The sequence below is a fragment of the Dipodomys spectabilis genome, unplaced genomic scaffold (genome assembly GCF_019054845.1).
Source record: "Dipodomys spectabilis isolate Male_0828 unplaced genomic scaffold, ASM1905484v1 ptg000050l, whole genome shotgun sequence".
Taxonomy (NCBI): Eukaryota; Metazoa; Chordata; class Mammalia; order Rodentia; family Heteromyidae; genus Dipodomys; species Dipodomys spectabilis.
Window position 1 is genome coordinate 8,360,615 of NW_024870727.1, and position 26,580 is coordinate 8,387,194.

Below are 26,580 nucleotides of genomic sequence, written 5' to 3' on the forward strand. Positions count from 1 at the left end.
GATGCTGACCAACTCATGACAGGATTGTCATCAGAGGTGTTTCCTCTAAAACCAATCATTCAAGTACAGTTAATTCAGTATTTCAGTGACTTTGGGAGAATATACTGTATTCATTGAATTAAGGAAAACCACACACTTGATTCCAAATCCAAACCTTATGCAACATATGATGGTAGCCAGAACAGTGATTTTTGAGGCAAACTCCATACATTTCAATCCTGTGACTAAGTTGCTGCATTACTTTATGCAAATTATTTAACTTTTCTTTGCCTACTTACATTACTCAAGATGCAGATAAAATAGTAGCTGTTGATGGTTGTCAAATGTGGAATGGAACCAACAGGACTGACCTCAAAAAGGCATAAGAAACTAGTGAAAACATACTATATTTTGATTATAGTGGTAATTTTATAACTGCTTATGTTTTTTCAAAATTCAGACTTGAAAGTAAATTATAAATTATAATTTAAACCTGAAGTTAAACAAAAAGAGATTAAACAATGTTGAGGCTGAGGATGTGTAGATTAGTGGTAGAGTGCTTGCCTAGCACACATAAAGCCCCTGGGTTCAATTCCTCAGTACCACATACACAGAAAAAGACAAAAGTGGCGCCATGGCTCACCAAAAAAAAGCAGCTCAGGGACAGTGCCCAGGCCCTGAGTTCAAGCCCCAGAACAAAAACAAAAAAAATTTTTAAAAAGATTAAACACAAGTGAGGCAAGCTAAGCTCAGATAGACCAATGGCGCATGTTTTCTCTAGATCTAAAATACACGAGGGCATGGTAAATTATACAGGACTTCAGGTATTCACACACTGCAAGACCAAAGCAAAATACTCTCAGAGGAAGAACACAAAAGGATACAATGCCTGTATGTCTCCGATCATATAAAATAATATTTATCAAACTCAATTCCAGGAAATGGAAAAAGATTAAACAACATAAATGAAACGTTTAGCACACAAGCAACCCATATGATAACTTTTAAAATAAAATTAACAAGCATTCTAAGGAATAACACAGGAAAAGTATAGGCAGTGTAAGGAAATGCACAATGGCCTCTTAAACCAGAGTTCTAATCTAGCCCTTTTCAAATTAACACGAAGCTAGGATTCACGTATTGAAGTCAATTGCTTATTGTGTTGTTTCAACAATGCATGGGAAGGTGGCTCAGTGGTAGAGCGCTTGCCTTGCATGCCTGAGGCCCTGGGTTCGATTCCTCAGCACCACATAAGCAAAAAGAAAAAAGCCGGAAATGGCGCTGTGGCTCAAGTGGTAGAGCGCTAGCCTTGAGCTGAAGAGCTGAGGGACAGTGCCCAGGCCCAGAGTTCAGGCCCTACGACAGGACCCAAAAAAAAAAAAAAAAAAAAAAAAAACAATGCATGTGAAATACATTCAACCTGTGGTCCTATATAAATGTAGAAAACGGGTTACTTACGGGGCAGTAATACCAAATCACAGGACCACGTGAATGGGGACGTGGAGTCATTTCCTAGGTCACCTTCCGAAAGTAGAACTGTAAAAACGGGGAGCACATCTTTTAGAAAACCGTTGTCTTTAATTTTTCCCAAGTCTATGCACTCTAGATCGATTATGAAGACAAGGCAATGGCTATAATATGGCATGAACGTTCCCCCAAATCGGAGCCAAGGCAATGGCTGTTAATATGGTATAAACACCCCCCCAAAACTCTAGGGGATACCAATGAGAAATGAAGGGCTGAATAGAACATCTTTAGGTAAGAATGGATTAGTTCAGAAGAATACATGAGGGAGGGAGAGGGGTAATGCTGACGGGGTGGGGGGGTGGGGTAGGATGAGACAGTGCCAACTGCCAACTCTAGGGGCAGTTCTAGGCCCAAGGGGGAGGCGCCGATTCTAGGGGAGTCATTGCCGACTCCAGGGGTTAGACTGCCGACTCCAGCCCCTACTGGGGGGGGGGGGGCCGATTGGGGGGGCACCTGGTGGCAGTGGCTGACAGAGCCACGCCCGGGGGTGTCGAGTCCCTGCCCCATGAGGTACTTCACCTGTGCCTGTCTGCTAAGAACAAACATTGTTCCAACCCACGGGCAACAGCAAGCGGTGCCTGAAGCTCGAACCCCAAGTTCCCTCCACAGCCACACCGGGACACTCGGGGGAGTCCGAAAACCTTCACATGACAACCAGCACACACTGGGGAACAGAAGCCGCTTCTCGCGTGTTTCGGTTCCAGAGAACATGGAATGTTCTAGAACTAAAGTTAGAGCGAGCACCCTGCTTCGCAGGCAACCGTTCCCTCAAGCAAACCGGCTCCGAGAGCGCGTTCCACGCCGGAAGTGCCCAAATCCGCAGCACGTGGGGTTACCAGGGCGTTCTTCACGTGACTGGGCGGGACCTCGGGCAAGCTAGCAACCAATGGCAGCCCAGAAGGGCGGTGCCTATGACGCTCCAGGGCCTATCCCGGAAGTGGGGCTGAGGTGGGGGCGGGAAAGGGGGGGGGAGGGTGAAGGCCGGGGTGTGGAAAGTGTGGCGGCCCCGCCCCGTCTCCTGGAACTGCTGCTGCGGCCGCCACCGCCGCCGCCGCCGCCGCCGCTGCAGGAGACCGGCGCGAGGACACAAGCGGAAAGGTGAAAAGCTGGGGAAAAACTGGCGGACGGGGACGAAAGCAAGCGGGATGGGGGAAGCAGGAAGATGGAAAGGAGGAGGGAGGCGAGCACGGGACCCGCCTGGACTCAGGCCCTTACGGAGCTGGGCCGAGCCGGCCCGAACCGGGCCGGGGTGCCTGCAGCACCGAGGGCGCCCGTGCTGCCGCGACGTCGGCGCTACGGATGGGGTGCCTGCTGAGGGTGCCGGGAGGGGGGGTTCCCGTTGTCCCCCCCCATCTTCGCTGAGGGCGTGCGGCCTGGACTGACCCCCCACCGTGGGAATCCAGAAGGGGGGTGGCGGCGCGCGGGGCGGCGCGGCCCGGGAAGGTCGTGGGCTTCCACGGCTGGGGGTGGGGATGGGGCCGGGAGCGGGGCTTTCCGTCCCACGAGGGGCGGCGGCGCCCCCCTTCCCTCCCTCCCTCCCAGCGAGCTGCTCTGCGGCTCCCGTCCTCAGCTCTTCCCCTCCGAGGGCTGGAAAAGTTTGTTGGAAAGTACTCACTAGCCGTGAATGGGTTTTGCAGAAAGGCAAAAAGAACGGACCCGGAAAGCTTTGCCCGTAACCGGACAAAAAATGAGACATTGGCTCGCATGCCCATGGGGAGGGGAAAAAACCAGATTCAAACTTTTTGCACAGTTCCCTTGATAAGGGGGGGGGAAAACCAACTATCATCTCCCCAGGCCACCATGGCGGACGAAATTGATTTCACTACTGGGGATGCAGGGGCTTCCAGCACTTACCCTATGCAGTGCTCGGCCCTGCGCAAAAACGGCTTCGTGGTGCTCAAAGGACGACCATGCAAGATAGTTGAGATGTCAACTTCCAAAACTGGAAAACATGGCCATGCCAAGGTGAGTGTCTTTCCAAGTCATTGCTTGGCTCTAGCGTTCAGGTTTGTGATCCTTTGTAAGATTTCTGGACTTAAAATTTTGTGATAAAGTGGGCGCTGGTGGCCCATGCCTGTAATACTAGCTACAATCTTAGCTCTAATTAACCGCAAAGAGCCAGAAGTAGTGAAATTCAAGTGGTGGAGCGCTGGCATTGAGCAAAAAAGCCAAGGAACAGCGCCCAAGTCCTGAGTTCAAGCCCCAGTAACTGGCAAACTTTTGTTTTGTTTTTGCCTCCCTCAATTCCTAAGGGATTAACCTTTGAATGTTTCCTTTCTTGGGCCCTTACGGTTCATTAAATGGGTACTGAGGCTTTCCTGAATCTCAGTGACCTGCTCTGAAGTTTTGAAAAACTTAAAAGTTTTCTTTATGTACAAGTTTAGTTTACTACATGTTTGTTTACTGCATCTCTTTTTTCCTAAGAAAGTTTTTTCGAAGTAAGTAAAATTAGCTGACCTTGGAAGGAGAAAGGCTCTTATAATGAGTGTTTGGTATTGTGCTCTGGTGTGTGTAATGAGTGATAAGCTTGGCAGAGATTAAACAGGTTTTCCTGTTTTCCCTCAGGTTCACCTTGTCGGCATTGATATTTTTACTGGGAAAAAATATGAAGATATTTGCCCTTCTACTCACAACATGGATGTACCTAATATTAAGAGAAATGATTATCAAGTAAGTACTGATTTTCTTTAGAATGTTGCTTGTTACTTAAAGGTGCCAATATTTTAACAGTACTAATTTGTCAAAACCTGAGACTAGTTTTGTAGGTTTTCCTGACAAATATTTAGATACCACCAATCTTACAAATTGAAGAAATAGTGATAGGTTAACTAGCATTCTTAGGGGTTTTTTTTTAAGTTTTTTTTTGTTGTTGTTATTTTGTGGTGTTTAAACTCAAGTGCTCGTTTGCCAGGCAGGCACTGGTTAATTTTTAATTAAGGTCTCATTCCTATTCCACCACAGTCCAATATGCCTATTTTAGACTTCTAGGATAGATAGGCCTGCACCACCAAGCCCAGCCTCTCCTGTAGAGTTGGACTTTTTTCAAGCTGAACATTGTTTTAGTTTTGCTCAGAACAAGTTGCACATTGTAACCAAGTCCTTCCTGCCGTCAAATATTTCAAATTTAGATAACTTTCTCCTTGATTTTTGTTTTTTTTTTGTTTTTTTCTGTACATATTTGGGTTTCAACTGAGGACCCAGTGCTTTTCATTTAGCTTGTTTACTCACAGCTGATTCTGTACCACTTAAGCCATGTCTCTTTTTACTGATTAATTGAAGATGGAGTTTGAAGGACTTTTTTTGCTCAGACTGACTTCAGACATGGAATCTCCAAATTTCAGTTACCTGATTAGCTGGATTGCAGGCCTGAGCCATTGGTGCCCAACTGTTGATGGTTATTTCTTTTTGCTGATCAGACTTAAGACTCTAGAGCTTGCACTCAGGGCTTGGGCACTATCCATGAGCTTATTTTTCTCAAAGCTGGTGCTTTGCCACTTGATCCACAACTCCATTTCCAGCTTTTTGCTGGTGTAGGTAAGAGTCTCATGGACTTTCTTGGTAGGGCTGGATTTGAACTGTGATCCTCAGATCTCAGCCTCCTGAGTAGCTAGGATTACAGGCATAAGCCCAACTCAGACTTTAGACTTTTAAGAAAGTATTTGAATTTGTCTTCTTGCCAATCAAGTTTATGTATAAATGAATGTGAATCAGAATTTGATACTCTTAAATAGAGAAATAAAATTGCAAACTCTAGATTTAAAGAATACAAGTACATGGGGCTGGGAAGGTGGTTCAGTGGTAGAGCGCTTGCCTTGCATGCCTGAGGCCCGGGGTTCGATTCCTTAGCACCACATAATCAAAAAGAAAAAAGCCAGAAGTGGCGCTGTGGCTCAAGTGGTAGAGCGCTAGCCTTGAGCTGAAGAGCTGAGTGACAGCGCCCAGGCCCTAGAGTTCAGGCCTCACTACCAGACCAAAAAAAAAAAAAAGAATACAAGTACATAGTCAATGTGAAGAAAACATTAACAAAATCATGTTTCTATTTCCTGGAGTTCATTTTGGTAAGTATTATATGATCAGAAGCACATAAGCATTGCACCTTTGTGTTCCTCCCCAAAGAGTATATATACTCCTTTGGTCTCATTGTGTTACATTTGTTTTTATTCAATTTAAACTAATTTCTCAGTATACATTTTATTACATAAATTTTGAAGGAATATTGTTATTAACCACATTTACCCAATGATTTCCTATGTATATGCAGATATTTTTATGTCGTTTTAATCTAGGAGTGGGGTTTTTTTTATTTTTTTATCTCTAGTTGTACAAAGGAGTGTCATTTAATAAAGCAGTTTATGAATACAATACCAGTATTATCCCGTTCAGCATCCTCATCCCACTTTAACCCACCTCTTCCCTTTTCTTAACTTTGTGGTATATACAATCAATTCTTTGGGGATTTTTTTGTTTTTACCAGTCCTGGCGCTTGAACCCAGGGCCTCAGCACTGTCACTGAGCTTCTTTTTGCTCAAGGCCAGCACTCTACCACTTGAGCCACAGCACCACTTCTGGCTTTTTCTGTTTTTGTGGTACTGAGGAATCAAACCTAGGGCTTCATGCATGCTAGGTAAGCACTCTACCACCAAGCCCTAAATGAACTCTTGACTGCATTCTTCCCGCATGTCAGTCATCTACCTCTCTCTTTTTGCTACCCCCTCCCCAACTTTGCACATACCTCTTTCCTGGTCTAGAAAATCATATGTTTTCTAGATGGCTTTGGAGTCTTTGTAGAAATTCATATTGTCTTAAAGAGTTTGGATCTAGCTACTTTTGAGCTAGATGATTTAATTTTAGTGCTGGTCTTAGAGCTTGAACTCAGGGTCTAGATGCTGTCCTTGAGCTTTTATGCTCAAGGCTACCACTTTACGGTAACTTGAACCACAACTGCATGTCCAGCTGATTAATTGGAGATAAGAGTCCTGGACTTTTCCTGCCTGGACTGGCTTTGAACTGTAATCCTCAGATCTCAACCTCTTGAGTAGCTAAGATTACAGCTAATCACGGGCCTTGCACACCTTGCTGCTAGATGACCTTTGATAAGTTTAACAACTTCTTTGAGCCTTTGTCTTCCAATCTACAAAACTGGATTCCTGACAGGATTAAATGAGAAAGTGTACCCAATAAGTAGGTGGATACCAAATAGTTCTATGCTGCTTCCAATTTTCCTATGTAAAAATGCCACTTAATTATCTCATTGTTGGATTATTGATTCAGATATGGTACAGGTGTTCTGTAAACATTTGTTAAATGAAAATGTTTATTCCGTGTAATATTGTGGTTAGGCTAGTGCACCAGAGTAAGATCAAGCATATCATTCTTTTGCCAAAAATTTCTCACCCTGAAATGTGAATATTCTGAACATTCTGTTCATTGTGTTCAATCATACTTATTCAGCACAGAATGCTTTTATCTGTTGTGTTTCAGAACAGTGTTATCAGTGGATGATACCACTACGATACTATGATCAAATGAGCCAGTCATTGTTTAGACTCAGATTTTAATATGAAACTTTAGTTTGGATGTTAATTTGCTATCTAGTAAGGGTGGAGATGTGGCTCAAGTGGTAGAGCCCCAGAATAGAGTAAAAAACCTAAGGGAGAACACTCCAGCCCTGACCTGAGGTTAACCCAACACATACAAAAAGAAAAAAAAACCACTTCTGTTCATTTTCAAAATGTTTTGTGTTATATTTATTATGCTATGGTCTTGCAAAGGGCCTTGATTAAATTCCTATCTTTGTTATTATTTGGCTGTGCTTAGTCCATTGAATTTTCTGAATTCAGTATTTAGAGTGTCAGTTTGGCAGTTAGCTGAAGGTAAAGTATGTTCATCTATTCATTGTAATAAAGTAAGTTATTGTTTATGAAAATAAATACTGATGTTTACAGTTTTAATGTCATGTATTTTGAAAATAAGTTCAAAAGGAAATAAAAATTGTCTTGTGATTGTTCCACCCCAAAATTGTCTTGGATTAGAATTGCTTATTTCTGTTACAATTCTTGTAGTTGTTGTTTGGGGCTCACAGATAATGTAAGATACAAATATAGGCTGGGTACCTGTGGCTCACACCTATAATCCTAGCTACTCTCAGTTATCCACCAAAAAGCTAGAAGTACAGTTGTGGCCCAAGTGATAATCTTGAGCAATCATGGACAGCACTCAGGCCCTTGATTTCAAGCCCAGGCACAGTAACCTTTCCCCCTCCCCCAAAATACAGACACTTCCAGAAATTCCTGTTGTTAAATATAGAAGTGCTTGTTTAGGTTCGAGAACTCTGTTGAATCACATTCTCTTAAGGAAAGTAAGTCAGTGTATATCACCATCACAAATTGGATGCTTTTTCTTTTCTTTTCGTGCCTGTCCTGGGACTTAAACTCAAAGCTTCATCACTGTTCCTGAGCTGGTATGCTCAACACTAGTGCTCTACGTACCATGTGAGCCACACCTCCACTTCTGGCTTTTTGGTGGTTAATGGGAGATGAGTCTCATGGACTTTTCTTGCCCCAGCTGACTTTGAACAAAGATCTTAACCTCCTGAGTACCTAGGAGTGCAAGCATGAACCACCAGCACCAACTAAATGCCTTTCCTATATTCACTAGAGTTTTATCTCTGATTTGATGGCCATTTTCTAGAAGGAAAACTACTTAGAACATGATTGATAAAGTATATATTGAAGACATTTAGATAAATCAGTGAATTGACAAAACTGTGTCTATTAGATCCAAGTAAAGCCAGGCATTGGTTGCTCATGCCTATGTAATCCTGCTTCTCAGGAGGCTGAGATCTGAGGATCACGGTTTAGTGCCCACCCAGGCAGGAAATGCCATGAAATTCTTATCTCCAATTAACCACCAGAAAACTGGAAGTGGCACTGTGGCCTGAAGTGGTAAAGCGCCAATTAGCCTTGAACAAAAGAGCTCAGAGACAGCATCCAGGGCCTGAGTTCAAGCCCTGAACAACTGACAGAAAAGTAAATAAATCCTAATAAATTCTTCAAATAAGTGATATTTCTTCAGAAGATTGAGATATACAAGTTAAACTTGATCATTACAACTTAATGACAAAATAACACTATGAATTTTCCTGAGCTTAGTCTTCTTATACTTTCAGTTTTTTTCTGTGAAACCCTTCCATGAGGCAGTCTTTCTTTGGGAATAGAAAATCTCAAAAGCAGCAGCTAAGCCTAGTATTGTGGTTACAAGAAGAAATTTTGCCAGGAGGTTCAGAAGGATAATAGTGAAAAAGAGCCACTACTCATCTGTTTCTTGACCCGTATATGCTACCTATAGGAAAAATAGAAGTGTGTGTGTGTGTGTGTGTGTGTGTGTGTGTGTGTGTGTGTGCGTGCGTGTGCGTGTGTGTGTCCTGGGACTTGAACTCAGGGCCTGGGTATTGTCCCCTGAGCTTCTTTTGCTCAAAGCTAGTTCTCTACCACTTGAGCCACAGGGCAGCTTTTGGCTTTTTCTGAATAGTTTATTGGTGATATGAGTCTCACAGACTTGCTGGGCACCAGTGGCTCACGCTTGTAATCCCACCTACTCAGGAGGCTGAGATCTGAGGGTCACAGTTCAAAGCCAGCCTGAGCAGGAAAATCCATGAGATTTTTATCTCCAATAAACCACCAGAAAACCAGAAGTATGCTGTGGCTCAAGTAATAGAGCTGAGGGACAGCACGTAGGCCCAGAGTTCAAGCCCCATGACTAACAAAAAAGAATCTCTCGGACTTTTCTGTCTGGCTGGCTTCAAACTGTGATCTCAGCCTCCTGAGTAGTTAGGATTAAAGGCAAGAGCCAAGTTCTTATATTTTAACCTGTAAAACAGTACTGTATACCCATATAACATCACCCAGATGGTGCTGTGCATGAGTCTTCAATAAGCCAAACCAGTTAAGCTATTTGAGATGATGAGGTACATAAACCAGTGAATTAGCTGAACCTTATCCCATTTCTGATTTCTTATATGTTGCCTATAAATCAGTGTTTTTTTTTTTTACCAAAGTGATGCTGTAATCTCTATTGGTTTGGAGAGGTGGTCAGGTGATAGAATGTGAGCCAGTTAGCAAAAGTTTGAGCCCCAGTCTCAGGCACAAAAAGAATCCTCCTGTAAATTCAAGTGGGATGTTAGTAGGAGCCTCACAGACAGGAAAGGCATATCCCTATGTGGTTAAGTCTGTTGCCATAAGTACAAATCACCGCCTCTTCAGTGATTTCAGAGGCCCTGTTTCTCTCCTGTGGCTTCTCTGTGGCTATGGTCAATGAACCTTAGTGTGAGCAAGTCATTGAGCCCAGAGGAACAAGGACAGCAACAAGAACAGCCAAAATGTCATTCACTAAGAGAATCATCTTTGCTACCTAATTGCTAAGAGCCTCATTTCTTTTTATTATTATTTAAGGTGATATACAGAGGTGATATCAAGTTTCACAAGTAAGGTAATAAGTACGTTTCTTTTGGGACAATGGTACCCATTTAGAGCCTCATTTCTGATTGCCTTTTGGCAAGCATTCATATGGATCCTTTCTCGGATGTCTGGGCACTTCCCTATCAGCAATTTTCCTATCTTTTCCTTCCTATCTTGTACTTGACCTTGCAGCCCAACTCAGCTTCTTGTCCATAATCAGTATAAGTCCAGATCTCTGGATCTCTGTTCTTTCTGAACAAGTACTTGAGATTCTCCTCACCCCACCCCTATCATTTATCCAGACCATCCCCAAATGGTTCAGTTTATTCATAAACACCTAGGAACTGTCTGGATTTTCCATGACTGTTAGCTGGTCATAGGGAATTCTCCCTAATGCCATGGTATGAATTGAAAGGGGAAGACGTGTCAGTTGAGGGGAAGAGGCATTCTGAACCTGAGAAACTTACACAGCCTGTTTGTACCTTTAGGACCTGCTCACATTGATTCCCCATATATTCTGCTTCCACTGATGATGACGTGTTGCTGTTCATACAACTTAATGGCTTGGTGGGAAAGATAATCCTAGTTGTGATGTCTTATTTGCTTAAGTAGTACAAAAATAAGATTCAAGAATTCATTTTCTACTAGGATCAACAACTTTAAAGGTAGTGCTGGGGGTGTGTGGCATAAGTTGAAAGAAATACATTTTAAAAGTCTGTTATTAAAATAGATTGAGAAACCAAACTCAGAAATTAGGAGTAACAAAGCATCTATAGTAATGATACTATCTTCTCCAACCTTTGTTCTATACTATAAGTGAACACACACAAAATGTTTTCCTCTATACTTCTCCTCTTCCCATATTTGTTTTTCTAGCTACATTATGGACAAAGTCTGTACTCATAACTTCCCATATATCTTTCCTTCTAATTCAGCCTTTGCTTTAATTTTTCCCCCTAGTCATGGGGCTTGAACTCAAGGCCTGGGTGCTGTCTCTCAGCTTTTTTTTTTTTTTTTCTCAGTGCTAGCTCTGCCACTTGGAGCCACAACTCACTTCTGGTTTTCTGGTGGTTAATTAGAAATAATAATCTCATGGACTTTTCTGCTTGGGCTGGCTTTGAACTGCACCCCTCAGATCTCAGCCTCCTGAGTAGCTAGGATTAGAGGTATGAGCCACCAGTATCTGGCCTAGCCCTGTTTTAATCTTAAAACTACTTTATAGGTGATACCATCATGTGAATAAATCATATTGTTTCTCTTTTTGTAATGTTAATCAGATATGTATATTGATCATCGCCTTAACTATTCAATAAGAAAGACAAAGTGATAATCTGTTATTGTTTCATTTTAGTTTAGAATACTGTTTGTTTTATTAATACATTTTATTTAGAATACTTGAGGAATACACTTTTTTTTTTACCATGAGAAATACTATATATAAGGAAAGTCCATATAGATACCCATTCTCACCCTCTTACCAGTTTTCAAAATGAATTGGTGTCTAGCATTCAAAGGAAAGTACCAGTGAAATATTTTTCCACTATGAACTTGAGCATTTGAACATACTTGGTGTTTCAGTAACTTATTGTTATGACGTGTTAGTCTACAGGTGGCCAGTGGGAGCTTATTCAGGCAAATTCCTGAGTCCCTTTGATCTGGGTCTAGATAATGGTCTTTGATAACTTCTTGTACTCTAGTTTAACAGCATGTTCCAATCAGTCTTACACTCACAAACTGTGGAGGACATGGAATTACTTCTTTTCCCAAGATTCTTGTTTGTTTATATAGTACTTAGGAATTGAACCCAGGGCTTCATGCATGCTAGGCAAGCACTTTAGCACTAAGCCACATTCCCAGCCCTCAACAGTCTTTTAGTAGAAAATGAAAATATCTTAGCAAAATACCTTACTTGTCAGGAAGTGCTGGGTAAAACTGCATGCTTACTGCTTCTATTACAAATCTGTCTTCTCACTTCTTAATATTAACAAAAGATTATACTCTACCGAAAAAAATCGTTCAAAAGCATCTAAAAGTTTTCATATTAGCAGGTTTGGTTAAAAGTGAAGGATCAGAAGGAAGTTTTTAAAACTGGCTGATAAAAATTTCTTCAGTATTTCCCATCTCCCAACTGTGTAGAGTCAGAAATTTGAGAAAAGAGAAGTTTTCAAAAAGTATGCTTGAAACTTAACAATGATGCCATTCATAATCCTTTTGAATTAGAAAGGGAGAAAGGATACTTTTAGAGTAGAAAAAATCTGACAGATACTACCTTAGCCAAATGATCAAAATTAGCATCACCAATAAGTTACTGTCCTTTATCTCTCAAGGTGATTGATAGAGGGCACACCATTTGTGAACGTTCTTTCCAAAACTACATTACCTGATTCATGAGGGAACAAGAAGGCAAACCTAAGCTGAGAAACATTCTATAAAATTTTAAACCTATACTGTTTAAGTCAAAGTCATGAAAAATCTTTCACAAAACTAACATGAGGCTGGGAATTTGGCTTAGTAGTACAGTGCTTGTCTAGCATGCATGAAGCCCTGGGTTCAATTCCTCAGTACCACATAAACAGAAATAGCCAGAAGTGGCACTGTGGCTCAAGTGGTAGAGTGCTAGCCTTGAGCAAATGAAGCTTAGGGACAGTACCCAAGTCCCAGGACTGGCAAAACAACAAAACTGAGATAACAGGTAACTAAATACAAGGTATGTTCCTGGGATTGGGGAGGAATGAGCCTGCATCAAATACAATATCCAGATAACTGGCAAATTTGAAAATAGTCTATCTGTTAGATACTAGATTTCCAATATTAAATTTCCTCATTTTAAAAAATAAAACTATTGGGCTGGGAAGGTGGCTCAGCGGTAGAGCACTTGCCTTGCATGCTTGAGGGCCCTGGGTTTGATTCCTCAGCACCACATAAGCAAAAAAGAAAAAAGCCAGAAGTGGCGCTGTGACTCAAGTGGTAGAGCACTAGCCTTGAGCTGAAGAGCTGAGGGACAGTGCCCAGGCCCAGAGTTCAGGCCCTACGACTGGACCCAAAAACAAAACAAAACAAAAATAATAAAAATAAAACTATTGCCAGGCGCTGATTGCTCATGCGTATAATCCTAGCTACTCAGGAGGCTGAGATCTGAGGATCCAGATTCAAAACCAGAGCATGTATGAATGTCTGGAAGATTCTAACCTCCAATTAACCACCAAAAAGCTGGAAGTGGAGTTGAGGCTTAAGAGTAGTAGAGTGCCAACCTTGAGAAAGAGATTAGAGACAGTGCCCAGGCCCTGAGTTTAAGGTCCAGGACCAGCACACACAAAAAAAATTTAATGTAAAATGCTACCATTTGTAAATATCAAATTACAGTATTATTTTTTGGCACCTGTGTATCAATACCTAGTGACAGACCAAAAAAAAGTTAACCAAAAAATATGATACTTGTACACATGAAATTTTGCACAGCTATTAGAAAGAATATATAATTTGCAGAGAAATGGATGGACCAAGAACAAATCATGTGAAGTGAGGTAACCCAAGCACAGAGACACACAACGCATGTTTTCTGTCATGTGGAAGATAGATCTAAAATACACTGGGACATAATAAATTCTACAGTCTCTAGGCATCACACACAGTGAGACCAAAGGAGGATACTTGTAGAGGAAAGGAACAGAAAGGCACAATGCCTGTGTGCATCTGATCATACAAAATAATATTCATTGAAATGAACTCCAGGCAGTTGAGGTTTTTCTTTTTTTACTGTTTCTTTTTGTTCTTTTTCTTCATTTATGTGCCTTTGAGCACATAAGGGGAGGCACAGAAATGAAGGGACCAAAGGGTAAACAAATGGTCACTGGACACTGTTGAAAATGAACTATACAACTTGTGGGTAGGAATGGGAGGGAAAAACTGGGAGTAAGGGAAGGGTGATATTGTCCAAAAAGAATGTACTCTTTTCATGCCTGTAATCCTAGCTACTCTGGAGGCTGAGATCTGAGGATCACAGTTCAAAGCCAGCTGGGGCAGGAAAGTCCGTGAGACTCTTATCTCCAATTAACTACCAGAAAACCAGAAGTAGCACTGTGGCTCAAATTGGTAGAATACTAGCCTTGAGCGAAAAAGTTCAGGAACAGTGCACAGAGTTCAAGCCCCACGACCGACAGGAAAAAAAGAGTGCTTGTTGCCAGGCACCAGTGATCATACCTATAATCCTAGCTACTCAGGAGGTTGAGATCTGAGCATCATAATTTAAGGCCAGCCCAGGTAGGAGAGACTGTGAGACACTTATCTCCAATCAACCACCAGAAACATCAGGAGTAGAGCTGTGGCTCATGTGGTAGAGTGCTGGCATGGGCAAAAAAGCAGCTCAGAAACAGTACCCAGGCCAGGTGGACCACAAATGTGTGAGTTTGTGTGTGTATGTATATGTTTATGTATGTGTATGTATGTGGTTAAGGTAGATATTTTCTGATTTGGTTAGATTTCTAAGATCTCTTACTAACTGCAAACAGCTTGCTTCAAATACAGTATCCTTTTTTTAATCTTTAAAAGCACATTGTGAACATTTGTATTGGGCAAAACACCATACAAAAGCCAATGAAGCTTAATCACCCTGGGAGGAGTGAACTTATACTATTCTATATTTATTTTATACTCTTGTATCTTAGCACTTTCAAATTGGAGGTAATGTTAACGTGTTTCTATATAAATGAATGTGGATTACAATTTAAACATAGAGGAATGGCTATGATCTTATTAGTAAAGATGATGTCCTCTTTTCTCCTAGCTGATATGCATTCAGGATGGTTACCTCTCCCTGCTGACAGAAACTGGAGAAGTTCGTGAGGATCTTAAATTGCCAGAAGGTGAACTTGGCAAAGAAATAGAAGGAAAGTACAATGCAGGTGAAGATGTACAGGTAAGACCTATGGGAGAATTGTGTCTTAAAAGGAAAAATAAGTTTGCTCCTATGTTGAACCCAAAATATATACATATATGAAAAAACATACAAGGCCATATCTATATGTATATAAATCATATATACACACACACACACACACATACACACAACTGACTAAAGTATGTATGCTGTACAGGAATAGATTCCATGGTATAACCCCTTTGAGCATAGTAGGAAGTTCAAAATGAATACAGGAAGCTGATAGATCTTGACTGAGGTGGGGTGGAGGCAAGCAAGAGAGAGGATAGACAAATAGGAAGAGTGGGGGAATAATAATATACATATGGGAAAGTGGAATTAGAAAACAGGGGAAAGGATGAATAGCAGCAGAGAATGATGGAAGGATGATTGTGATCAAGATGCATTATACACATAAATGGTCATGTCACATCTGAGGGAAGCTGGAGGAGGGCACAGAATCAGGGAAATGGGTTAAAAAAAAAATACAACAGAGGGGCCCAACAGCTGCATTAGACATTGCTGAATGTGAACTAAGCAACTCAAGGGCAGCGATGGAAGGGAAGGAATGAGAGAAAGGGAACAGCTTACAGGTTAAAATGTGTTTGTGACTTTAGCTAAATATTACTGTCCCACAATACTGTGAAATTTGTGAAAAATTATGTAATCAATTTCAATAAAGAAAAAAAAATGGGGCTGGGAAGGTGGCTCAGTGGTAGAGCGCTTGCCTTGCATGCCTGGCCCTCGGTTCCATTCCTCAGCACCACATAAGCAAAAAGAAAAAAGCCGGAAGTGGTGCTGTGGCTCAAGGGGTAGAGCGCTAGCCTTGAGCTGAAGAGCTGAGGGACAGCGCCCAGGCCCAGAGTTCAGGCCCCACGACTGGACCCAAAAAAGAAAAAAAAAATGGTCTTGTCACACTGAAATCTCCTTGTACAACTATTTGAAGATAATGTTTTAAAAGGGGGAGGGGGAGACCGTGAGCTTAAACTAGCATAAAACACTAATGTAATCAACTGCAATGTATGAAATGTACCCTAAAAAGATAAGAGAAATATTGAAAATAAGGCATTTCCCTTCACACCCTTAAAGACCCATTACCAAAAAAAGGTATCGAAATTTGGTCTTGCTGCATTGACAATGTCAGCTTTATGTTTGTTGTGAAAATTTGTATATGAACTGTTCTTTCTTTCCTGTGTATGCCTATACACATTTGAACTCAAGTCTCACCATTGATATACTTCCACTTGAGCTTTGTCTGCAGTCTGGCATTTTGCTGGTGAATTAGAGATGGAGTCTCACAAACTTTTTCTTTTTTTTTTTTTTTTTTTTTGGGTCCGGTCGTGGGGCCTGAACTCTGGGCCTGGGCGCTGTCCCTCAGCTCTTCAGCTCAAGGCTAGCGCTCTACCACTTGAGCCACAACGCCACTTCTGGCTTTTTTCTTTTTGCTTATGTGGTGCTGAGGAATCGAACCCAGGGCCTCAGGCATGCAAGGCAAGCGCTCTACCACTGAGCCATCTTCCCAGCCCCCTCACAAACTTTTTCTACGTCGGCTGGCTTCTAACCTCCATCCTTTAGATAGGAATACAGGCATGAGCCACTGGCACCCACCTTTGCAAATGATCTATTCTTCAAGACTAGAAAGGATACTACAAAGGACTCCTAAGTAGTAGAGAATACTCTTTGTTGCATCTTCTAGTTCTTCCCCCTTTCCTTGGAAATTCTCCTTCAGAAAAATATAGTTTGTTTTTGATAACGTCTCTCAAAACTCAATATAAATCCAGGCACAAGTGGCTCAGGCCTATAACCCTTGCTGCTCAGGAGGCTGATATCTAACAATCACAAAGCCAGCCAGGTCAAGAAAGTCCATGAAGCCGATGCTGGTGGCTCACGCCTGTAACAAATCGCAGTTCAAAGCCAGCCCGGGCAGAAAAGTCCATGAGACTCTTATCTCCAGTAAACCATTCAGAAAACAGGAAGTGGTGCTGTGGCTCTAGTGGTAGAGCTCTTGCCTTGGGCTGAAGAGCTGAGGAACAGCACCCAGGTCCAGAGTTCAAGCCCCATGCCAACCAAAAAAAAAAAAAAAAAAGTCCATTAGACTCTTTTTGTCTAACCACCAAAAAGCTGGAATTGGATCTGTATAGCATTCGTTTTGAGGAGGGAAAGCTACCTGCAAACCTCAGTACCAGCACATGAAAAAACTCAGTGTATGCAGAACATCTCCAAATACACAGTATATGGTGAACAAAATAGAACGTGTATATGTGTTGCCTTCCAAATAACGTTTTGCCTGTATTTTTTTCCTTCTAGGTGTCTGTCATGTGTGCAATGAGTGAAGAATATGCTGTCGCCATAAAGCCCTGCAAATAAATTGGAACATCAGGCATGAGCGATTCTTAGGTCTGGACATGTTGTACAGATCTAAAGTTTGCGTCTACATAATTGTCACCAAAGCTATGGCCCTCATAAGCAAGCAACCTCATTCTTTTTATTGTTTTGAGATTGTGCTTGGTTAGTTTGGCAGGCATTTTTTTTAAATAGGAATCTTTTCTATATCATTCCTGTGGTTTTCAGTGTGAGAGTAAGAAACAGACAAGACAGTTGTAGCAGATATGATTTTGTCTGAACAAACTACTCCTGAATTTTAGCTAAATGGTTCATAAACCAGGGTTTCAATTCAAACTATGTAGCATTAGTGGTACTGAAGTACCACATTGAGGTTGAAATGCTCTATATTCATTTCAGACTTGATATCCTAGAGTACATAGACTGGGTTGGAATTGTCACCATTTGAACAAATACAAATACTTAAAAGTCATGTTATCAAAAAGAGTTACCTTGGTGGCCACATGTAGCCACGTGAATACCTCAGTCATGCCATTTCTTTGCCAGACTGTTGGCAGACTTAATGCAACCTTATTTGATTTTGGTTCCTGCTTGGGACAATTGAGTTGTAGGGGTGAATATGAGTAGGTCCGATTACAAAGAGACAAAGGCAACAGTAGAGGAGGTTATTAAACTGTAGGTTGTTTATTTGAGACTCTTGTTTTTTGTGAATTTTTTTTTGCTGGTTCTGGGGCTTGAACTCAGGGGTTGGGCTCTGTCCTTGAGCCTCTCTATGCTCAAAGCTAGCACTCTACCACTTGAGCCACATCACCACTTCCAGCTTTTTCTGTTTAATGTGGTACTGAGGAATTGAACCCAGAGCTTCATGTATGCTAGGCAAGCACTGTACCACTAAGCCACATTCTTAGCCCTATTTGAGACTCTTGTAAGCAACATAAGAACTAGAATGTGGAGCCTGTGTTATGTGTTTCCGCACATGTACTTCTTGTCCACCTGTCCTAGGGCTTGATTTTAGGGCCTGGGGCGCTTTGCTGGGCTTTTTTTGTTTGGCTTAGGGCTAGCATTCCTCCACTTGAGTCACAGCTCTACTTCTGCCTTTTATTTGGTGGTTAATTGGAGAGTCTCAGGACTTTTCCTGACTGGGCAGGCTGCAAACCACAATCTTCAGATCTCAGCCTCCTGAGTATCTAGACTTATAAGCATGAGGTACGAGGGCCCCGCCTGGAAGTGGCTTTCTTTTGTTCTTTTAACCTTTGCCCCCAAGCTCAACTCCCTTTCACCCAGCCCCCTTGCCAGCATGGAAAGAAAGGGTTCACCGGCTTTGGATACAATGCAGTACTTTTTGTTGATTATTTATTAGCAACCACACTTCCCAACCATTTCTGGGTAGGTTTGTGTGTATGCATGCATGCATGCACATGCACACTTGTGTGCATGCATGTATGCATATATGCATACGCTGGTGCTAGAGTGTGAACTCAAGGCCTGAGCTGTCCCTTAGCTTTTTTGCTCAAGGCTAACACTCCACCACTTGAGTTAAAGGTCCATTTATAGCCTTTTGCTGGAAAAGTCCCTAGACTTTCTTGCTAGGCTGGCTTCAAATCTGAATCCTGAGATTTTTGCCTTCTGAGTAGCTGATTATAAGCATGAGCCACAGGTGCTCAGCTAGGTTTTTATGGCATTAAAATGTTTGTTGGAGTAAAACTGAATTCTTGATTTAATTTTGGAATTATAACTTTAAATCTGTTTATTATATTGTTTATGTGTTTCTGAAGTGAAATGAAGATGGGTCATGAAAGAAATACTACTTTATTTGAAAATTATGATTTAATTTATCTTGAGTATATGTGAGGATTTTATTGTTGTTGTTCTCTTGTGTCTTAACTCAGTTACTGACAGGAAACAAAACTAGGGAAGAGTTCCATAGTGATTTCTTTCTGGAGTATTTCAGCTGACACCTTGGGCTTCGTCTTTTGGATGGTGTTGGTATCATTTCCTGAATCTTAGACTTGGCTCCAGGGTCTATAGGGAACATTGACTCAATAGTAATCATTATATTGGAATGAAAATCATAAAGAAGTCACCAGTAAAATCGCAGTAAAATTTTAATTGGATAAGATTGGCTCTCAGATCTCTTCTCATCATGCCTTGACCACCTACAAGAAAATATATCTACTAGTGTAACTCATCAAATCAGTGTCTTGAAATAGACTTAGGAAAACAAGAAGATCCCGAGCTTTTACTTAATTTATACTTTTTAGTCTTGTGTTAGCCTCAACAGACCAATTTTGAGAAGTAGGATACCTTAAGAGAAGTTAAAGGAAGAGTATTCCAAAGCACAGGCAATGCTGAGCGTATCATTGATTATAGTATGACATCTTGGCTTCTGCCCATTTTTAAAGCACAATTAGGAATTAGGCTAATTTCTTTCCTGTGTTCTATTTAAGTACTACCTACTGCTCTAGCTTTTTTGTATTCTAATATGTATCTTACTTGTACTGGTTGACATTGTTAACTACAGGAATTCGAGAAAGTTCTTAATCTGTGCTGCTTGCTGGTCCACTCATCTGACCCAAGGTAATCAATCATACATATTAGTGTTCTTATTTAGTACTAATTCTGGACTAGCATGTCCTGTTCCTCCTAATTTGTCAAATGTTGCATAATCAAAATTTCAATCTCAGTGTTAGAGTGTTCCAAGTTATAATAATGCATCTCCAGCTCCATACTTTGAATGGCAGAAGTTATTTATGCATAAGAATTTCATCTTAAATACTGTCTGAAGTGTATGTACTCTAACATATAAGCATAGCTTTTAAAGATACTGTTGATTTTCACCTAAGTCAATAGGTGTTTCTCTAGAACAAAACATTTAATTTAGTAAAGCTTTATAAATTATATTCAAAGGAAACAGGGAATATAACCTTTTTTAACATAGAACAGAAGTGGATTCATTCTTGATATTAGAGAAATGTTACAAGTTGATTCATAGTATTGTACTTTTTTGTAGCACACGTTAAATATCACAAGTTACCATATGTAGACTATAGATGTCATGTTAATAGATTGTATAATGATGCACTGTTTTGTCTATGTTCACCAATTTGTAGACAGTATTAATAAGTATAATCCTATTTCTTTTTAGAAATAGAATTTATTTATACTGTGAAGACTGTTATGTTTTATTTGCTACAGTGTTGTATCCCTGCTGACCTAGAACAAATTCTTACTGCTTTGAAATGGCTTTACATCATAAGCATAATTCTGTTTCTTCCCATGTTCCCCTCCAAGGGCTGCCAGTCACTTAAAGAAATTGTGACCAACAAAGCTCTTGACTCTGTTTCCCCTTAATGGTATAAATTTCTGTACCAGTGTTTTACGGTAATTAACGAAGACTCCTGCAGCCAGACCATGATTTCTTTACCAAGAGATGCTGCAGTTAAATGTTCCCACTGTAAAATCTGGGGGCACAACTTTTCGTTACAGCACAATATGTATGTATGTACTCGTACAGCGTTGTGTGTTCTTTTCCAAAGTCCATCCAACTTTTAAAAGTACTGTAGTCTGGTAGTGCCTCAAATGTTGGTCATTTTCTTTTAAACTCACAACTTTTCCAGAGTTTGATTTTGTACTTTGAGATTTCTCAATTAGATTATTTCTAGTTGAGCAGTAATTGGAATGCATTTTTCTCAGGGCTGTGTGTTCTAAGAGCTGAAGTTTTATTGTTTTAAAACTAGCTGCCTGCAGGTATATTGCAAGTTTTCCTAACGTTGTAATACTGCAACACAAACTCATTTTTTAAAAGTCCTTAATGTCAGTACATTTAAACCAAGTGGTTAAGAAAAAATGGAAACAGTAGCAGCTATACTGGAATCTTGCCATATTTTTCATTTTAAAATAGAGTTGGGTGGTCTTAACCCTATCCTTGATAGCATTCTTTTTTGGCATGGACCCTAAAGATAATTTTGAAGCCAGACATTGATAGAATGGTTCTCAAACGTATTTAGGGACAACAGAAAACACAACATTCTTTGGGGTACCTAAAAATGTTTACATACTGAATTATATAATATAAACTAGAAAAGAACACACTGAGAAAATATGGCTCTTGAGCAGTATATTTACATAACTATATTGCATGGAGAATCAGTTTCCATTTTTCCAATGTTATTTAGGCACATTTCGTAGTGGTCAAGCCTTTTTTTTTTTTTTTTTTGCTAGCATTCAGATATACCAATGTGTAAGAAAAATTCATGATGGAAAAATCTTGAGAAAATTCAGTCTTTAAGTTTTGGGTTTTTTTTTTCTCTGAATAGGGTAAATGGTATCCTCATTTGATTTTAACTGGGAATGTGTTTCTGTAGAAACATGACTTGAAGTCATAGTCTAATTTAATGTTTTTCATTAAATGAGCATCTCAATCCCAACTTAACCAAGTGAGGTCAAGTGCCTGCAAGTGCTGTAAGCATCCAGTAAACTTGTTCTCTTTATGTGAAAGACATAGCAATGCACATCAGGCCTTCATCTACTAGAAACACACTTATTGCCAAATTTTTCTGTTTGCTGTGATTTCCTTTCATTACAATAATGTATTTTCCAATGAAAAGAGATTCTTATATAAAGTCTCTCAAACTATTCTGGATATTGGTAGAATTTATTTTGCCTTAGTGTACGATTGCATTTTTTTAAAAAAAAAAACCACTGGGCATCGCTGGCTCAAGCCTGTAATCCTAGCTACTCAGGAGGCTGAGATCTGAGGATCACGGTTCAAAGCCAGCCCGGGCAGGAAAGTCCATGAGACTCTTATCTCCAGTAAAACCACTAGAAAACCGAAGTGGCGCTGTAGCTCAAGTGGTAGAGTGCTAACCTTGAGCTGAAGAGCTGAGGGACAGCATCCAAGCCCAGAGTTCAAGCCCCATGACCGACCAAGAAAAAAAAAACCTCTCTAAACCATATTCAGTGATGACTGAACAGCTTATCATTAAGTCATAGTTTTGTTCTTTCTTGGGAAAAATTCCTTATTTTGGTTACTATCTACTATTAACACTTGTGTGTATTACAAAGGATACTGAAAGTTACAAGTTCCCAACTATATGATGCAAGCTAGTAGTTTCTGTATGATTAGGCAAGAAGGTATGGTGTAACCTACTGGCACTTTCGTAGTAATCCCTTTTATTTATCATAGGTATAGGAGAATTCCTGCTTTTACTTGCAGATTCAGATGTTTTCGCTAAAACTTTAAAATTATAAAATATATTGTAGACATACTATATTCTGTGATTCGCATTTCAAAAATAAGTAAAATTCAAATGTTAAGTCTTCAGCTGTACTAAATTCTCCTTTAAAATGTAGATTAATCTTATAATTAAAGCATTTTGTTACACTAAATATGTCTCTGTTAACTTCATTACCTCTACTAAATAAAAATAGTTCATTTAACAGCTTGCACTATTGTATTTTTGCATTCTTAGAAAATGATTTTATATGAGAAAAGTGTGTTATTTAATGTCTTACCACTTTTTTTTTTTTGCCAATCCTGGAGCTTGAACTCAGGGACTAGGCACTGTCCCTGAGCTTCTTTTACTCAAAGCTAACACTCTACCATTTGAGCTATAATGCCACATCCTGCTTTTTCTGAGTAGTTTATTGGAGATAAGAGTCTCACAGACTTTCATGCCCAGGCTGTCTTCGAACCATGATCCTCAGATCTCAGGCTCCTGAGTAGGATTACAGGCATGAAAGACTGGCACTTGGCTATGTCATCATTTTTAAAACAAAAATATAGCTTTAATTTTTAGTGTTTTATATTGTAGGTCCTTAAAGTAGTGGTTTTATGGCTAAGACAGAAATCTCTAAAGTTTAGTTCCAGGTTAGGGTACTATCACTATAGTCCTATAGGATGGATTTCAATGGAGTATGTGACTGCCCTTCTAAATGTGGCTCAGGACCCTACCTTCCTCGATAATTCCATGGTCCATGTCTTTAGTAATGTCTTCAAAGATTGGGGGTTAAAAAGCATTTGTTTCTTTCTTTATTGTAGGACTTGCTACAGGCCTACAATACTATTTTGAGACAGGAACTAGGAACCAACGTGGAGCTATTTTTTTTTTTTTTAATGTGTAAAATAGTCACTTGGTTAGAAAGCAACAGAAACTAAAGAATACAACTTTCTCCCCATCTCTATCCCTTTCTTGAGCATTTTCTCCAGAGACATGTACTGCCAGATAGGTTAAAGGTCCTCTCACTGCTGACTTCCCCAGGTCTGAGGTGTTCTTTCCCTTCCGGATGGGATAGCAGTGCTTTTACTGTGTCCACTCAAGTGTGGTAATGAAGCCTGTTAGCCAGCCCTTCACCATTTTTCCAGTTCTGTGTTGAACCACATGACCTGTTCACCTCCTGACCTATGAGCCTTGCTAGGGCTACCCTAACAGTTGTCATCTTGCACTCATGATCTGTCTAAAGACAAAAAGCACTGTTTAATTAAACAATGTAAATGGGCACCAAAATGACTATATGAACTGCAAACAAGTTATAAAAAGTGAAGCAATTAGAAAAAATAGTTTTTAGCCAGGCACAAATGGCTCATACCTGTAACCCTAGCTACTCAGGATGCTGAGATCTTAGAATTGTGGTTCAAAGCCAGCCCTGGCAGGAAAAAGTCCATGAGACTCTTAGCTCCAGTTAGCCAACAAAAAAACAAGTGGCACTGTGACTCAAAGTAGTAGAACACTAGCCTTAAGCAAAAGAGCTCAGGGACAGTGCCCAAGCTTTGAGTTCAAGCCCCTCAACTGACAAGAAAAGATAGTTCTTAAAGATTGATCAGTATTCCAAATTCCTGTAGCACTGTTTAACAAGAAAAACTTTTCTTGGCTGAAACTACAACTCACTAAACTGTTAAAAAAAAAAAAAAGACTTTGTAAATATACATTGAAAGAAAAGATGAGATGCATGAGCAGCATAAACTGTTTCACTGTAGCTCTTAATGATTACAACTGATTTATTAAACAAATTGTACATATTAATCAGTACTGTGTGGTTTGTTTTTTTAGAATTGATACTAGGGTTTGAACTCAGGGCTTGAGCACTGGCAGGTGCTCTGTCACACCTCAAGCCTTTTCATTTTTTGGAAACAGGGTCTTTCTACATCAATATAAATGTTTTTGGTGCCTGTACTGGGGCTTAAACACCGGACTTCAACTCCCACTTCATACAGTTGGCACTCTACCACCTGATCTACAGCTCCACTTCTGGCTTTTTCCTGGTTAGAGATAAGAGTCTCCAGATTTGTCTTGGTAGGCAAGCTCAGAATCTCAATCCTCAGATCTCAGCCTCCTGAATAGCCAGGATCATTGGTATGAACCACTGATGCCAGTCTCCTTTGAGTTCTTAAATACTTCTGTCCTTGTGATTGGAAGTTTCACTAAAGTGAATATGTACATTTCTTTTCAGTTTCCCAGACTGAGATTTATTGGGCTTCCTTAATCTTGAGAATTCGGGTATTATCTGTATGTTACCTTTTACCCATTATCTCTATTAGATCCTCTGGAACTGTCCAACTGTCCCCTAACTCAATGGGAATACTCATACTCTTGATATCCTTTTATGTCTGTCTCTATCTTCCTCTCTCTCTCTCTCTCTCTCTCTCTCTCCTTCTCCGACTTCCCCACCTCCCCAGCCTGCGCCACCTGCCCTCCCTATCTGTCTCTTGTGCTCTCATTTGGGCTGGTCTTAAAGTCACAGACTGAACTAATTTCCCACTTCAGCCTCATGAGTAGCTAGAACTACAGATATGCCCCCACTTCCTTTCCTTATTTTATTTTTTATTTTTTGCCAGTTCTGGGGCTTGAACTCAGGGCCTGGGCTCTGTCCCTGAGCTTCTTTTGCTCAAGGCCAGAACTCTACCACTTGAGCCACAGCACCACTTCTGGCTTTTTCTGTTCATTTGGTACTGAGGAATTGAACCAAGGGCTTCACACATGCTAGGCAAGTACTTTAGCACATTCCCAGCCCCTTGTTTTCCTTATTTTTCTATTGTGCATTTTAATTTTCTCTTCAACTGTATCTACTTCCCTGTGTAGCTCATCTTTTCTAATTTCAATTTTTTTTTAATTCCTAGAACTAGTTTTCTCTTTAAAATATTGTCAAATTTTTACTGTCTCTAATTCCCTTAGCATGTTATGGAATAAATTGTAAACATAGTATTATTATATCATTATGTTCTGAAGCTTTTATAGGTTTTGGAGTTTCTTGTTTTCTTATGTATTTAGTAATTTTTAGCAAGTCACTTCATATTTCTGGGAGTTTATATTAAGGAATTCGTTGTGTCTCAATTTAAGGTACATTTCTCCAGAGAGCATTTGCTTTTGCTTCTGTCTGCCACTTACAATCCAAACACACTAACTACATTTTTAGTTAGGCCTTCATGTGCTCTGGGCAGACTAATTCAGACTCTAAATGCACATGAGCATGGCTTGTCATTCTAACCTCTGAAAAATCATTTTACTTTCCCACCAGCTTAACCATACATTAAAAATGTTGCTCACACTTGTAATCCTAGCTACTAAAGAGGCTGAGATCTGAAGATCATGGTTCAAAGCCAACCCAGGCAGAAAAGTCCATGATACTCTTAGCTCCTATAAACTACTCAGAAAAAGCCAGAAGTAGTGGTGTGGCTCAAGTAGTAGAGTGGTAGCCTTGAGCACAAAGAGGCTCAGGGACAGGACCCAGGACCAGAAAAAAAAAAATTATAGCCAGGTGCCAGTGGCTCACACTTGTAACTCTAGCTTAGGAGCCTGAGATATGAGAATCTTAGTTCTAAGCCAACCCAGACAAGAAAGTCTGTGAGAATCTTCAATTAATTGCCAAAAAGCCAAAAGTTGGAGCTGTGGCTCAAGTCGTAGAGTACTAGTTTTGAGCACAAAACTCAAGGGTTGTGCCCTGGCCCTGAGTTCTTAAGACTGGCAGGCACACACACACACACACACACACACACACACACACACACACAGAGTTACTTATAAAGCTATATTTTAGGAATTGTTTTATAGCGCTCATGTCATTAAAAAGTTTGTCTGCTCAGAATCTAATCTCATGTAGATGTTTGAAGTTGTATATTTGTATCTTGAAGTTGTGTATACTTGTATATATAACAACTTGTAGTATATACTTGTTATATACTGCAGCCCCTCAGTCACATATGTAGAAATGTACAATTGCCCTCATTCCTTGGCTCTTTTCAGACTTATTGTTAAATATGTTTTAGAGACTGCTGTCAAAAAGAGATTGAAGGCTAGGAAGGTAGCTTAGTGGTAGAGGGCTTGCCTAGCATGCATGAAGCCCCAGATTTGGTTCCTTAGTACC

The 26,580-nt window shown here is 40.3% G+C and overlaps 1 protein-coding gene across 1 annotated transcript; it reads left to right on the top strand.

The window, feature by feature from the left end:
* Positions 1-2,530: 2,530 nt before the first annotated feature.
* Eif5a2 (eukaryotic translation initiation factor 5A2) lies at positions 2,531-17,453 on the top strand. The gene is made up of 5 exons (XM_042678865.1): positions 2,531-2,604; positions 3,301-3,471; positions 4,072-4,176; positions 14,746-14,877; positions 17,185-17,453. The coding sequence occupies exons 2-5, from the start codon at positions 3,307-3,309 to the stop codon at positions 17,242-17,244; spliced, it is 462 nt and encodes a 153-aa protein (XP_042534799.1). The 5' UTR covers positions 2,531-2,604; positions 3,301-3,306; the 3' UTR covers positions 17,245-17,453.
* Positions 17,454-26,580: the final 9,127 nt, after the last annotated feature.

Coding starts and splice junctions, on each gene's coding strand:
- Eif5a2 (XM_042678865.1), top strand. CDS start 3,307: ATGGCGGACGAAATTGATTTCACTACTGGGGATGCAGGGGCTTCCAGC. Junction 4,177..14,745: donor TTAAGAGAAATGATTATCAA/GTAAGTACTGAT, acceptor CTTTTCTCCTAG/CTGATATGCATTCAGGATGG. Junction 14,878..17,184: donor ATGCAGGTGAAGATGTACAG/GTAAGACCTATG, acceptor TTTTCCTTCTAG/GTGTCTGTCATGTGTGCAAT.